This window comes from Mixophyes fleayi, chromosome 3 (assembly GCF_038048845.1).
Source record: "Mixophyes fleayi isolate aMixFle1 chromosome 3, aMixFle1.hap1, whole genome shotgun sequence".
NCBI classification, from domain to species: Eukaryota; Metazoa; Chordata; class Amphibia; order Anura; family Limnodynastidae; genus Mixophyes; species Mixophyes fleayi.
In genome coordinates this window covers 335,210,042-335,225,783 of record NC_134404.1, presented here as the reverse complement: position 1 = coordinate 335,225,783, position 15,742 = coordinate 335,210,042, and the positions used below count along the sequence as shown (strand labels likewise).

The 15,742-nt window shown below is 44.4% G+C and overlaps 1 protein-coding gene across 2 annotated transcripts in view; it reads left to right on the top strand.

Annotated features, from left to right (window-relative positions):
- TP53BP2 (tumor protein p53 binding protein 2) overlaps positions 1–14,910 on the top strand; it is a 34,848-nt gene extending 19,938 nt beyond the window's left edge. Inside the window, exons 4-19 of one of the 2 annotated variants that reach the window (XM_075204316.1) lie at positions 1,000–1,113; positions 2,365–2,444; positions 2,780–2,881; positions 3,525–3,699; positions 3,894–4,075; positions 4,861–5,025; positions 6,114–6,345; positions 7,138–7,245; positions 8,176–8,324; positions 8,922–9,348; positions 9,522–10,321; positions 10,766–10,903; positions 11,304–11,437; positions 12,001–12,167; positions 13,889–14,091; positions 14,315–14,910. In XM_075204316.1, the coding sequence (XP_075060417.1) occupies positions 1,000–1,113; positions 2,365–2,444; positions 2,780–2,881; positions 3,525–3,699; positions 3,894–4,075; positions 4,861–5,025; positions 6,114–6,345; positions 7,138–7,245; positions 8,176–8,324; positions 8,922–9,348; positions 9,522–10,321; positions 10,766–10,903; positions 11,304–11,437; positions 12,001–12,167; positions 13,889–14,091; positions 14,315–14,356 (3,218 nt within the window). In that variant the 3' untranslated portion in view covers positions 14,357–14,910. The remainder of the gene's footprint in view (positions 1–999; positions 1,114–2,364; positions 2,445–2,779; positions 2,882–3,524; positions 3,700–3,893; positions 4,076–4,860; positions 5,026–6,113; positions 6,346–7,137; positions 7,246–8,175; positions 8,325–8,921; positions 9,349–9,521; positions 10,322–10,765; positions 10,904–11,303; positions 11,438–12,000; positions 12,168–13,888; positions 14,092–14,314) is intronic. The other variant, XM_075204317.1, reaches the window with a different exon arrangement.
- The last annotated feature ends 832 nt before the right edge of the window (positions 14,911–15,742 follow it).

The following is a 15,742-nucleotide window of genomic DNA, read 5'->3' as shown; positions in this document are numbered from 1 at the left end:
GATCCACACCAAAATCTACATGGGAGTGACCTAGATTAAAAAAAAACAAAAAAAAAACTGTAATCAATGGCCTGGAGTGGCCCTGACTTTTAATCCCATTTGAGGCTCTGTGCAATAATTTGGAAACTCCTGTTCACCAACAGTCCCCGGTCACCCTGATGGTTCCCGTACAACATTGTAAAAAAGAATGAGTGTCCAAATATGCAAAATGCTGCTAAAGGTTTTTTTTTTTTTTTTTATATGAATAATTATGTTATCAATTATTGTCTGCTTTTTATTTTTATTAAGAAAACATTTTAGAGTTGTTGAGGTTTTTGTTTTTTTGTCATTGCACAATATTGTGCGTTGATAATTGGTAAAATTTCCTGAATAAACCCTATTTTTATTCCATCATGAAAGCGAATAAATGTGAAAACTGGCAAAGGGAGTGAATACTTTTTAAAGCCGCTCTGCGCGTGTTCAGAACTCAGTCAATGGTGGCCTTACAGCATGGATTGTGAATGTTCGTAAAATATACAGTGATTATAAGTGTCAGCTTGTAGTCATCTGTGTTCTCAGAATGAATGACATCTCAGCTTGCACTGATGTGTGGATTCAAAATAATCAGCATCGTTTTATTTATAAGGGTGCAACAAATCGTACCAAAAATAAATTGTATATAGAAACAAAACTAGGACTTAGAAGGTTAGCTGAGGAGGTGCAGACATGACAGAGGGAAGAGAGGCCCCAGAGCTTACAATCTGTTGAGCGTGATGTTACCGCAGACCAGGGGCTGTTATACGGGTGATTTGTTTATTTCCCATCCAGCGCAGACTGATAGCGGCGCTGTGATACTTTGTAGCGAGGTCACTCATAGAACATTGTGGTCAGTAACAGTCTGCTCGGTCTGTGTTGTAGGAATATTTGTAGGTGGTGCTTTTAATTTCTCAACGTTCACAGTTATGAGTCTGTACTAAGACATTGAAATCGTATCTAACAGCATCAATGATTTTATTTCAGAGCGCCCCGTAGCAGACAACGAGCGGATGTACGATGTTCTGCACAAATACGGGGGACAGCGCAACGACGCTCGGTTCTATCTGCGCCACGACCGTCCTCCATCCAGAGAATCCGGTAGGTTGTGTCATCCCTGCTTATTGATGGCAAAATCCTGCTGGGAACATTTATCTTATATTTTATATATTCTGTTCAGCCTAGCAGTGGCTCAGTAGTTAAGAGCTACAGGATCCTCTGGTTTGGAGCCCTGCCTCGGCTCCTTGTGACTTTGGACAAGCTGATTTGTGTCACATGCATATATAACAGGATTAGGAAGTTCATTTGGGCAAGGAAACTGGGACATTTTATCAGACATAGGAGTATATTTCTGCTCAGTGAAAGTAGATTAGAAAACTGTTATTGCATTTAAAATTGTATTTCCGTATAAAGGCCTATAGCCACTGAAACACAAAACACTGGCAGTAGGGGTCTATCCCTCGCCTACACTTGGATATGAATTTACGGTTAGATATGAAACATTACTCCCTGCAGAATAATCCTCATCTCGTGGTTACACCCAATTACCTGCTTTTCAATCATTTTATCGCTTTCCTTTCATTGATTCGATGTGTTTTGACTGGTAACAGGAGACATGTTCCTCTCCCTTCATTGAATCCCACAGCATGTAAAGTGTATTATCCTTGTAGCTGTTGAGTTTTCCCTGTGACGAGATCCAGATGTTCTGTCTCTTTGATTTTACATCTTTAATGCCCTTGTGGTTTGTGTGTAAACAAACATCTGACTCTCAATGAGCCATACAGACAGGTTCAGCTACCTGCAGATAGGAAACAAAGCCGAAAATCTTTGTCTTCATAACAAATGACTGTGAAAAGGTATTTATACAAGGAAGGACCTGTCTGTCTGTAAGACTGGCGAGAAAAGTTTACTTAATTATGTGCTAAGCTAAGAGAAATCTCAGTCTGAAAATCATTTTGCTTTGTGTACAGATCGAGCGCATTTTAGTTACACTAATGGCGCAGTTGAGCATCTGAGCTGCAGGGGGCGCCCTCTATCTCGCCATTATAATCCCTCCCACTTTAATAACTCTACCCATCGCCTTAACAATGGAGGCTGCTATTTTGTGAGATTGCAGCCCATCCATGCCCCTAAGAACTAGCATCACCAGCGAGGCATGGAGTGCCTCACGCCACAGAGGCACTAGTTCCTGGGCATTGGATAGGCTGCTCCATATCGCAGTGATGTCACTATGAATCTTGGTTCAGCCCCCACATGACCAAGCCTATGTTCTGTGTAGATAACACTTCAATCAGGACGTTGAAATATTTTCTGGTTTTAACTTCGTATTTTTGTTTCCCCCCCCATTCCCAGTAAACGCCCAGAGAGCCCAAGACCCCAACGTCAAGTGGAATGGAGTGAGGGTCCCTGTGGACAGGAGGATCGAAAATGGGGTAGGTGTTTTTAAAAGGGCTCTTTGTAACTATATGTACAATTTTGTGTATTATTACTGGTTGTTTTTTAACAAAATATAAATGTGTGTTTAGCCCCAAACAACCAATAGCAAATCGTTACTGAGCTAATGTCAGTCAGTCAGTGAAGGCAAATGTCTGACTCCTGTGACCTCATTGTTTTTGGCAGGGCCTGATTATCCAATAGGCTGCAAGGCTTTTTTGGGAAGGGGATGCTAAAAAATTGGTTTCCAATTGGGAATAAACGCAATAATAACATGAGACTGGGTATCACAGGCAGACAGAGACTAATGTACCCGAGTGTTTGTATAACACAGGTAAATAGCCCGCGGATGGACATGACTCTGGCGGAGCTCCAAGAGATGGCAGCGCGGCAGCAGCAGCAGATCGAGACACAACAACTAATGCTCTCTACAAAGGTGCGTTCACTGGGAGGAAACCAAAACTAACTGCTGACCCCTTGTCCTTTCACATGACTCTACTGCCGTTCCTGATCATTTCGCTATTAGTGCACTATATCAATCCTTGGTTTATTTTTCAGTTTGACAAGTCAAACAAGCAGCATTACAGCTTTCACTCATTAAAGCTGTAATCCCATATAGAAGATTTTTCTTTTCCATTTAAATAGCATCTGATAGTCATTGTTCTTAGCTGTACTCCTACAAATCAGTATTTCCCTTTTCAAAATCTCTCCGCTTTGCAAACAAAAATGGCTACCACACACAGACACAGTCAGTCTGCTACACAGACACAGGCTCTCGGCATGTCAAGTGATAGCAGTAGGAGGATGTCACAGAGCTCAGAGGAGCATTCCAAAGCTCCTCTGCTCACTAAATCATGTGACTGTGGCTATCATGGTAGTCCAGAATCATGAATAACAGCCTGAAGAAAAAAAAGAAGGGATAATGGTACATATTCTTCTTATAGCCTGCCACAGTGATTTATGTTAAAAAAAACCCCCAAAAAACATGTTCTACATTTACTTGGTGGTTATCTGGTGAATTGCTCAGGGTGTACATAATGTCAGTTCAACCATTGACGTAGTCTCTATGGTTACTGTAGGAGCAGCGGCTGAAGTACCTGAAGCAGCAGGACCAGCGCCAGCAGCAACAGGCCAGCGAGCAGGACAAGCTCAAACGGCTGAGAGAGATTGCGGAGAACCAGGAGGCCAAGCTGAAGAAAGTGCGGGCACTGAAGGGTCACGTGGAGCAGAAGAGGCTCAGCAATGGCAGATTAGGTAAGGAGCTGGGACCCTCCTGTGTCCCTTATGTGCTCGGATAGATCCGAACAAGTGTCTGTAATTTTAAGTAATGTTTAATTATACACCAGACTGCAAGATATGGAAATACATATATAAGGGGTAAACGTTGGGAAATACTTATGTTGCATCTCGTTGTGTTGACTTTGTGTTTCTCTCCCACCCTCCGGCAGTGGAGGAAATCGAGCAGATGAATAATCTGTTCCAGCAGAAGCAGAAAGAGCTGATGGTGGCTGTGTCCAAAGTGGAGGAGCTGAACCGGCAGCTGGAGATGCTGAAGAACGGGCGCATCGAGGGTTACCATGACAACCAGTCTGCTGTTGCCGAACTTGACCGCTTGTACAAAGAGCTTCAGGTGAGCCGCGGGAGCAGCCATTTTGTGGGTGGGGTCTATGTTCATGAGGAAGCAGCCTATTTAATACGTACCAGTGAGAATGTAGATGATCGATTCACTAGGAACTGGTGATATCACTGAGGCACTTCTGTTTCCTGGTGACTTGACAGCTGCAGTCTTGTATTACCTCCTACACAATGCCTCGGGGTACACAGTGTGGCTTCAGAGGTGAACAGTTTGTTTCCAAATTAGATCACTTATGAGCTTGATACAGCATTTCAATAAAATTAAATTAATATAACATATTAAAATAAAAAAATAACTAATAAAATATTTACATTTAAAAAATGACAACGCTGATGATAAATCTCACTGGTGAATTCCGCCACATTCTTATGTGGAAGTAACTAACGATGGGGCAGTACAGAAGTGGGCACAGATGGCATCGCTGTGTGACTGGCACTTGAAAGCACCAATCATATCCCTTCTGTAGTCTGTAATGCAGTTTAGTTCAGGCAATTTTGGTTTCCACAAGGGATGTGTTTTATACTTCTTTTTTTCTACATTTGCAAAACTTCTTTTTATTTCTATATTATACATTTGCAATTTATTAAATTTGCTAGATATTTTTTTCCATATAATTGTCCTTTCACAGCAGGCACTTAGGTCTAGTTCACAGCTAGGTAGGCTTCTATCCCCAGCGCTCGTCCGCTTGTCGTCTGTGCAGATTAGCATGCAGAGCTTGTCTGGCTGGTCTTTTAGAGTCCTCTGTCTTAACTGTTTTCTGGTTCTGTGACCGCATTCAGCTGAGGAACAAGCTGAATCAGGAGCAGAATGCCAAGCTCCAGCAGCGGAGGGAGAGCCTGAACAAGCGGAACTCCGAGGTGGCTGCCATGGACAAGCGCGTCAGCGAGCTGCGGGACCGGCTGTGGAAGAAGAAGGTGGCTCTGCAGCAGAAGGAGAACGTACCAGTAAGTGAGGCGCTGAGAACACAGCGGGCGTATTAACCCCCGCACTGCTAGATGCAATATGCAGCCGATCCTTAGTGGTAGGACTGTGACGCCACATGCTGAGGGTGTGTTACTTTGGTAGAATAGACTATAATCCACGGGCCGCCTGCTTGCTGTCTGGCAATAGGCTCAGTGTTGATGTATGTCTCCTATAAAGCAGCACATAGATCACCTGTCGGCCAATCAGAGCTGTACTAGCAGTGGATTCCTACCTATGCTCTCTGAAGTGTGAAATGATTGATCGTTACTTCTTTATCATTAATAGTTTTTATTGACTTTTTGTAAGGGCTTATAAGGGGTACAAAAAGTAAAAAGGGAGAGCTCATCTTTACTTTTTTTATAACATAATTAGCTTCCTTGATTAAACACGCACAAGAAGGCTCCGTGATTTGATTTAAATAGTGAACATGGCAAATAAAATTCTTCTGATCGTCCAGATAAAATGACACAAGGCGATATGTCTAGTACTTGACTACAGAGCCCACGGTGGTCATCTAGTATGACTAATAATGGTCTGTCTGCAACCCTGGGCCTAGCGTGCAACAAACAGCACAACCTGGGTAGATTTATCAAACCTTCTAATATGGAAAAGTGGAGGTGTTGCCCATAGCAACTAATCAGATGCTAGTTGTCACATTTTAGAATGTACTAGATAATGATAGCTAGAATCTGATTGGTTGCTATGGGCGACACCTCCACTTTTCCTTCTTGGAAGATTTGATAAATCTACTCCCACATGTTCGTGGTCTCTGCCGCACTATCCGTGTAATGTACCCGCAGCTCGGATTGGGTGGAGAACAGATTGTGAATAATCAAACCTTTAAGTGAAACATTTAAGCGTTTGCCTTTATGTTGATGCCATTTGGGTATCGGACCTTAAACTGTATCATAAAGATGTTGTGTGCGAAAGGTCACGGTGAGCTTGACCATGTATTGGCCTTAAATGCCCAGTGCCTGATTTTGGGCTGTTTCCCTCCCCCATCATCTGTGGTATTGCTCTGTGTGTGGGTGTTTTGTGTTGAACAGATTGCAACCTCTCTTTAATATAGATTTCATCGGACGGGAATCTACCTCAGCAGGTAGCGGGCACCCCCAGCAGAGTGGCAGCCGTCGGCCCTTACATCCAGTCTGCCACCATGCCACGTCTGCCGTCCCGACCGGAGCTGCTGGTGAAACTTCCCTACACGGAGGGCACCTCCGCCACACAAGTGCCCGACGTGCCTCTGAAGTCTCAAACCTTACCCAATATGAAGACGGCGTCCCAGGGTAAGCCGCAAGCCGGTAATTATCTGATTACAGTCCTATATCCGCCTTGGAAAAGGAATATTAATTCAGTGGACGTCTTTCTTCCTATAGATAGTGGTTACATTCACCTTGGTGTAGCAGAAATGTTTCACTTGTGTAAATTTCAAGATTGTCATAATAATAATAGTTCCATGTCATTCTGAATGCACGCGCTCGCCTGTGACCATTGGACAACTGCTGAGAGATGCAAAGATTGGTTGTCGAGTGATTTGGTGTTTTTAGAAAGCAATAAATTAAAATGTACATTTGTTTCATGACTGTCGCAGCTTCTGTGTGTAAACACTATAGCCGTGTACTGATCTCTTGTAATATGTACATAGAAACTTGACATGCTGGGAGTTGTAGTCCTTGAAACTGTAACTTTTTAAATCCAACCCAGGATTGACCAATCTATTTATTTAATAGTTCTCCTAATTAGGACTATACAAGAGACAGATGTAGATTGCTCCCAGCCGTATGGAAAACTTGTGTTGATTTTGTGCGTGTAGTTGTTTTCCTAATATATTATAAGAACGCCTACAGAGTGTGCTGTAGTTATTCTCTTAGTGCTGGGTACATTGTTATTCCTCTGGACAATATTGCTCAGTTTAGAGCGAGCTCCTCCGCCGTTTCCATGCACCCGCTGGGGGGCTCTAATTTATGCATCTCCAGATGAGCAGTGAATAAGGGGCTTGTTGTACATTGTGAGTCCCGGCTGCTGCTTCAGGAAGACAACTGAACAGAGGGCGTTGTGTGTGATGTTTGTTTCTTGCTGATTGTGTTTCCCAGGCACGGGGATCCACAGCCTCAAACCTCAGCAGCCTGGCACCGACTGGAGCGCGGTAAATGGCGACGGCCAGGGACCAGCAAAAAGCTCTCTGGGCAGCGCCGGACAGGGTGAGTGGAAGTCACGAAGATTTGTAGTAATGATAGTGACCGGGATTTAGTTTGTTTTGTCGATTTCGTAGTTCACATACTCTTACCGGGGTGCCGAGACTTCTTGTCATAATTGTGTGTTAGGGAAAGCGCACTGCAGGTTGAAAATGACTATGAATGTATTTACCTGACTATCCAGAGTATGAGACCAGGATGTCACATGGTGGTGACGCTTAGATTTGTCTGCGCTTCGTATTGATAATGCAGCTTGTATATCATCATCATCATCATCATCACCACCACCCATTTATATAGCACCACTAATTCCGCAGCGCTGTACAGAGAACTCACTCACATCAGTCCCTGCCCCATTGGGGCTTACAGACTAAAATCCCTAACACACACACACACAGACAGACACACAGATTAGGGTAAATTTGTTAGCAACCAATTAACCTACCAGTATGTTTTTTGAGTGTGGGAGGAAACCCACGCAAACACGGGGACAACATACAAACTCCACACAGATAAGGCCATGGTCGGGAATTGAACTCATGACCCCAGTGCTGTAAGGCAGAAGTGCTAACCACTGAACCACCGTGCTGCCGTATACCTCGTGGTCAGGAACTGAATGCAGTGGTTCCTGACCTCGTTGCTGTACTCGCCGGCTGTCGGTGACTTCCAAAATAGGGACGAGGGATTGCGTCAAACCGTGTTCACCCATCTCTTTGACATCGAAAAATGTGCAGTGTGATGTGACGCTTCTAAGCTTTATTTTACATGACCTTTGTGGCACAGCCATGACAGAATATAAATGCACCTTGTTCTGCTCCTCTCTGCCTGAATATGACCCTTACACCCCATCACGGGGATCCCTCTGTCATAGAGCCATAGATCTGTCATAGAGCCGTATAAATGTTCTTCAATGTAAGTGATCTCTCTTTCTTGCAGCTTCAAACATTGACCCCTCCGTACGGGACAAAGACAAGAAGACCAGACCTAGCTCCATGTTCGACTCCGTCCAGCCACCTCCTGGACCCCCCAATTTTGGAACATTACGAAAAAACCAGAGTAGTGAAGATCTTCTGAGAGATGTCCAGGTACCTCTTACATATTAATACAGAAGATTAGCATTATATCACTTTATTTGTACTTGTCAGTTAATGTAAAGTGACAAACGTAGTTCCATGTTGTGCCTTTTACGTCAATAGTTCTTACTGAGTTTTTCAAATAGGAATTAGGGGGTGGCAAAAAAAGAAGGGGGTGGGAAGAATATAAGAACAGGGGGAGGATTACACTGCGATTGGGGGATGGGTGCGCAAATAAAACGATATCAATTACGTACCATTATATAGCAACTGAGGCAGGATACCGGTCACCTTCCTACCGTGGAGGCTGCCATTTCATCACCTGAACCAATAGTTATATGACATCTCCCTGGTTCCTAGTGAATTAATCGACTGCCTTTTCATTATCAGTTGGTCCAGCCTGCAAGCTGGCTGTCCCCACTGTAAGTGGCTTAAAGTTATAGTGCAGTGCTAGTAAGTGACTATCCTGTGACCTCACTGTTCTGTTGTGTCTGCTACACGCTGACTGACGACACGGGCGTCACGGATGGTTCTTTTTTCTGCCTCTGATGTGTATATTCTACAGCTCAAATAATTGACATGTTTTTCCTCCTTCTTCTTCCTCCGCAGTCGGGTAATAAAAATGTGGTAAAGGTACCACCGCCGGTTCCTTCAAAACCGAAACAGGTTCACCTGCCTTACTATGGACAGGCCCCCCAACCTCCTCCTGCCGAATCTAAGGCCGAGGTAGTCCCACCGAAGACACATGGGAACTCTACAGCAAATAAACAGAAAGGGGCTTCTCAGCAGAGGGTCCCTGTTCCTCCTAGCCAGGAACTCCCCCCGCCTGCCAAAATGGATAATCCACCTGCAGTAGCCGTTCGTCCATTCACGCCTCAACCAGCCAAAGAACCACCCCCTCCACCCTTCCGTAAACCCCAGATGGTGGCCGCTAGTTCTATCTATTCCATGTACACCCAACATCAAACGCCTGGAAAAAACTACAGTGTGCATGGTGCTCTCAACAGGGCCCACACCCGACAACATTACCCCAGTGGTAAGATCATTATTTTACTATATAATTCGTTAGAACTGTTTTTTTGTTTTCTTGGTGTGTACCTTCATACATCAGTGCATATCTTCAAAGGTTTCTTTATATCAAGGAACCTATTTTTCTGAAATTGTATGGTTTGTAGAGTTTTTAATGGAATGTTTTTGTTTTACTTTCAGTATACGGCAAACCAGTTATAGGGGGAGCAGGGGGTCAAAACCAACACAACGGCAATGTTCCAATAGACGGCATCTTTGTAGATGGACATATTAAATCGGGCAGCCCGGACCCAGAGTCCGAGGTGCCGGTGTCTGGTACCGACAATCCGGAGACCGAAAGAATTCCTCGTCCACTTAGTCCAACCAAACTCCTGCCGTTCTTATCCAACCCTTACCGAAACCAGAGCGATGCAGACTTGGAGGCTCTCAGAAAGAAACTTTACAATGCCCCCAGGCCACTGAAGAAACGTAGCTCCATCACAGAACCAGAAGGACCCAATGGCCCAAACATTCAGAAGCTCCTGTACCAGAGGACCACTTTGGCTGCGATGGAGACCATCTGTGCCCCTAAACAGACCTCTGTGACCTCCATCTCTGAAAGTTCGGCAGAGAGCCAGAGTACGCAGGTCTCTGTGGACCTAGAGACTGAAGCCTCCTCAGAAAACGCTTCAACACTACATGTCCTGGACATTGACCCACCTGAAGAGGATGTAAATATGTTTATTGAGGAAATAGAGCCCCTTTCACCAGACCTAGGCCCTGATAATATTCCTGAGGGAATTCCTTTTGAAGATCTTACTTCTACAGCTGAAGAGAAGGAGCAGAGTCCAGAATCAGAAGAGCCTTCTTTACCCTTTATTGAGGAGTACCCACCTTATCCTCCTCCTCCATATCCCACTGCCGGAGACCCAGAAATCTTAGCAGAGGACTCCAATAACATGCGCCCTCCTGAGATCACTGGGCAGTTCTCTCTCCCTCCGGTAAGTACTCAACATACACTTCACGCTGCCATCCATCTGATTTCTGGTTACATTCTTTGACTTGAATCCATCAATGGGCTTATAGGGAGTAACATGAACACATCTTTCATAATACTTTGTGACATTTTGTTGCGTTAATGTGAATTATGAAACCAATTAAGACTCATGGATGAGTGACTTCAACCTGTAAAAGCAAGTCTGCCTCAGCAACTCATGCTGCACGCTGGCAGCATGAGTGACGCTGCATGCAGCATGAGTGACGCTTATCCATGTGACAGGGAGAAGTGTAGCAACGATTCTTATAAACACTCTGTTTTTCTAACTTGACAAAGGCAGTGGTCAGTCTCTGCTGTGTGACATCACCCTCACACTGTGAGAATAATGTCAAACGTTCCTTTCCCTGTCTATCTACAGTACTGTTACAGGTGAACTTTCTCTTCCCAGGGTAAACGTACAAACCTGCGTAAGAATGGATCGGAGAGGATCGCCCATGGTATGAGAGTGAAGTTTAACCCGCTGGCGCTGCTGCTGGACTCCTCTTTGGAGGGAGAGTTTGACCTTGTCCAGAGGATAATCTATGAAGTAAGTGGTGTGTCAGTTGAAGTACACTAAGCCCCACTCTGAAGCTTCAGGACCCTGGATAGACTTACAGTCCCCCTGTTGTTTTCCCTTGTCTTCCATCCCACTAACTAAACCAAATAATTTTATATGCATCCTGGACATTAATATTTATTTGAAAGACATTTTCATCCCATACCTGTATTATGACGGTCACTCCCCAGTATCCCCTTCTTCAGCACCAGGGGATACCTGAAGAAATCGGGCATTTATAAAGAGCAACATAGTTTCTGTTATGTCGGACTACACTAGACTGCTAATATCTGATGGCTGTGGGTTCCGAATGTGAAGGATCAGAATAGTTTCCTGTAATGTTAATTTGCTTTTATACACAGAATTGATTACCTGTCTGTACCCTCCCCAGGTTGAAGACCCCAGTCAGCCCAATGATGAGGGGATCACAGCCCTTCACAACGCCGTGTGCGCCGGTCACACCGAGATTGTCAAGTTCCTTGTACAGTTTGGAGTGAACGTGAATGCGGCAGACAGCGACGGCTGGTACGTGCCCTCCCGCCATATCTTTTATACATGTATCTTTAGGTTGATTGTATATTGCTGCAAAAATCCAGAAATTGTGTTGCTCTGCATGTGCCTTTATTAAAGAGTACTGATCAACGACACCGTTGGAAGAAGCCGTGTACAATGATCACTGCTCATTCACAGGGAACTTGTGCGTACTACAATATTCTTGTGAATATTAGTTTTGTCTACAAAACATCTGCTGTCGCTGTGTGTAGACAACGAGTAGACTTGTTAAGTAAGCTCCGTCAAGGTCATTACCATTACCCAGTTGTTAATCCAGTGCCCCTTCCCCCTTCTGTTACTAAACTACATATCTGAGGCTGGGAGCATCTCCAATCATGGTGATAACAAAGTGACTTGAGAAGAATAGATTGCCCGTCTGTACATATATGTCCCACAGGGCTGCATGTATCGTATACAGATATAGTATATATATTTTTACAGCCGTAAATTAAGCACAGAATGTATTCTTTGGTTGTGATTGGACGGCTGTCTTGGCTTTCAGTCTACATCACTAACGGTCTTCCTTTGTCCGTCAGGACCCCGCTGCACTGCGCGGCCTCTTGTAACAACGTGCAGGTCTGCAAGTTCCTGGTGGAGTCTGGGGCTGCCGTCTTCGCCATGACGTACAGCGACAGGCAGACGGCGGCCGATAAGTGTGAAGAGATGGAGGAAGGCTACAGCCAGTGCTCCCAGTTTCTCTATGGTAAGGAATGACAAGCGCCATTATGCTGTACATGATTGTGGGAGGTCTTCAGGTATTATTGGGTAATCGGCTCTTAAACATGGCATAATATTGTGATAGCGGTAGCACAGTCGAGAATTGCGGAGTTCCCGGAACAATGACTGTGTATAGTTAAAAGGGAACTAAAGCTTTAGATAAATATATCTTCTGGGCAGATATGTTTCGTCTTAAATACAACAACAGATAATCACTCATCTGTTCATTGGAAACCATTGTGTCTATCAGAGCAACATAAATCTGTCTGGAAGACAGTTCCCTGAAGGTGGAGTTCCCCTTTAAGGAGGCAGGTTCAGAATGTGTGAGGGCTTGTAGGAGATAGGTGGTTTGTCAAAGGAAGTCCTTTTTCGGTATAATATGCTCTTTCTGAGTTGGGTTTTAGAAAAACTTTATATTGAAGTTTGTAGGATTTTGGTAAATGAGGGTAATACAAGGTACAGTTTAAGTCTCTGGGAACAGCTTCATATGCAACATTGTACAGCCAGTGCCTGGTACGTGAGATGTTTTCCCTGCTCCCAGTTGATGTATTAGTGGCCGCAGTAGGTGGCTTACAGTGAATGCCAGGAATGTGACAGATTATAGGCCTTCACTGCTTGGGGCTGAGAAAATAATGGTATGCGTGCTGATTAGATTACTCACTACTGAGCGGCCACATTTACCCTTTAATAGACTAACAGTGCTTGAGAGACGTTACATTCTTCTTTTACTTGCATTTTGTTCCTGTAATGTTGAAAGAGAGAGAAATTCTAAGAGCTCTTAGGCCCAGAGTAGCGTTGGGCGACCTGATTGGGCGACCTGATACAGGTCGCCCAATACTATTGTGTTGTTGTGCCACTACAAGTCCCAGCACGCCATCCTAGCCTGTGGCTGGCATAGTATGCTGGGACTTGTACTCCTGTCGTAGGTTGGAGAGCTGAGGCTGCTGTCAGTTCTGCAGCACAAAGTGGGTTGTGGGTGTAAAGGAGCTGGAGGGAGGGTATCTGCTAACCTCAGTGACCCACCACAGGGGGGGGGGAGGCTGGACATGGTGGGGACTGTGGTAAGACATGAATTGTAGCCTCCGCAAGGTCTAAGTGTAACTGGCAGTCGTGGATCCAGCATGTTTGAGTCTTGCATATTGTTCCAGAATAGAATGGGTCACAGCAGTTTCATATGGCTCCGAATATAGAATACTGCTTCCAAGTAGATTTGGGATTTTCTAAAAGATACGATGTGATCTACCAGAGACCGACCTCCGGCGCAGACTGTCTCCATAAAATGTTCAATGTATTTAAAGGAAAAGATCAGCATTGGGCAGATAGACTGGTCCCAGACATGGATGTGTAAAGGTCTCAGGGCAGCAGAGAGAATGTGGAAAGGAAAAGGTGTTAGATTAGCACAGGCCTGGCCAACCTGTGGCTCTCCCGGCGTTGTCAAACTACAAGTCCCAGCATACCCTGCCAGCTGTTGGCTGGTTATCAGCTGGCAAAGCATGCAGGGGCTTTTAGATTCAGAACACCTGGAGAGCCACAGGTTGGCAAGGCCTGCGTTAACATATACGCTGGCACTGGAAGCAAGAGCTTACAATCAAAGCTCCCATTGCCCGCTCTGTAAAATTGTAACCGTTTCTCACTCTACCTTTTTGTAATCTCTACACACACACACGTATCCGAGAGATGAGATCTAACAGGGTGTTGTATGTACAGGTGTGCAGGAGAAGATGGGGATCATGAATCGGGGCGTTATTTACGCTTTGTGGGACTACGAGGGTGACGACGATGATGACGAGCTGAGCCTGAAGGAAGGTGACTGCATGACCATTCTGCGCAGGGAAGATGAAGATGAAACAGAATGGTGGTGGGCTCGCTTACAGGACAAGGAAGGATACGTTCCACGCAACCTACTGGGGGTATGTACTAATTCCCTCACCACTATATTGTGCAATGGATCGCAGCTGGAGTTTCAGTCCAAGGATATAGAACAAATGACCTAAATCTTTAAGTTGGAGTTGTTTTATTGTATGACAAGTTTTCTATAAAGTCTGTAGTAATGGCTTGTGTGGGTGGATACAGAAGGAATGTTTTTGGGTCTACTGTGCAATAACTGGTTCTACAAATTTATTTTTCCCGCAGCTCTACCCAAGAATTAAACCAAGACAAAGAACTTTGGCTTAAATCATTCACCATCAATGAAGGGTTTATGCTGAGAGGCAACAGGTCAGTCTCTGGATACAACTAGAAGTTCGTCACTTGAAAACAAAATGTTTGCCAAACAAATGAAGGAATGCGACATTGGCTGTACATATACTATATACACACGCGATACATTGGATCTCAGCTGCTGAATGGACCAGTTCTGATCTCTATATAAACTGGACACACAAACGCCACCTGTGTTGCTTGTTTAACATTCGTCGACAGTGTGGCCGGGACTCATTCCTAAATCTCCGTTCTTGGACATTCGTGGGCCAGAGAAGAGCACAGAGGCGCTCGCTTCATCTATCCCTCTATGGGCTACTTTCTATGAATGTCGACTCATGAATTCTTTTTATTTTTTTATCACTAATATAAACATCTACATTTTGTGACCATGTAGATTTTAGATATTTTCAGTATTTTACTAAAACATTGTTTCATATTTATATTTTTTTTGCTTATTTTAAAAATATGTAGCTTAGAAATACTGTGTAAACTGAAAAGAAAAGATTTTAATAAAATCGTCAAGTTGCGATATGTAGAATTTTGATTGGAAGAGAGGACAGCGAGTTTACCTTCCGCAGGCGGTGTAGCTACGGGGAGACCAACCAAAGTTAGGTGTGAGTGGAGTTGGATGAGTTACCTGCAGATCCCACATACCCCTCGGACCCCCCCCCCCCCCGTAAGCTTCTCGGCATGTTTTGGATTATGGGGTTCAACGTAAACTACTCAACGCTGACAGAATTCTTGTCCGAGACGAGCAATTGTTAAATGCAATCTCTAGAATTCCTAACACTTGTTTATTTCAAGTGATCTTAAAGAAACTTTGTACTGTTCTTTACTACAAGGCTTCTAACTAGAGATGAGCGGGCTCGGATATCTGAAATCCGAGCCCACCCGACCGTTGCCGATCCGGGTATTCCCGCCAATTGCAAAACTGAAACCGAGGCTCTGAGTCATAATCCCACTGTCGGATCTCGCGATACTCGGATTCTATAAATTCCCCGCTAGTCGCCGCCATCTTCACTCGGGCATTGATCAGGGTAGAGGGAGGGTGTGTTAGGTGGTCCTCTGTCCAGCTATATCTCGTGCTGTGCTTTATTTTTCAAAGTAAATCCAAAACCTTAAATCCGAACCAAAACCTTTCGTCAGGTGTTTTGCGAAACAAATCCGAACCCAAAACCTCAAGCAAATCCGAATACAAAACACGAGACACCAAAAGTGGCCGGTGCACATCCCTACTTCTAACTTGACTGCAGATCATTTATTTTGGCTTATTCCTGTGTTACATATGATACCAAACCTCTAGACTAGATCCTAGCTGTGACATCCGTGCAAAATCTAAAAAGCAGACAAGACACCGTG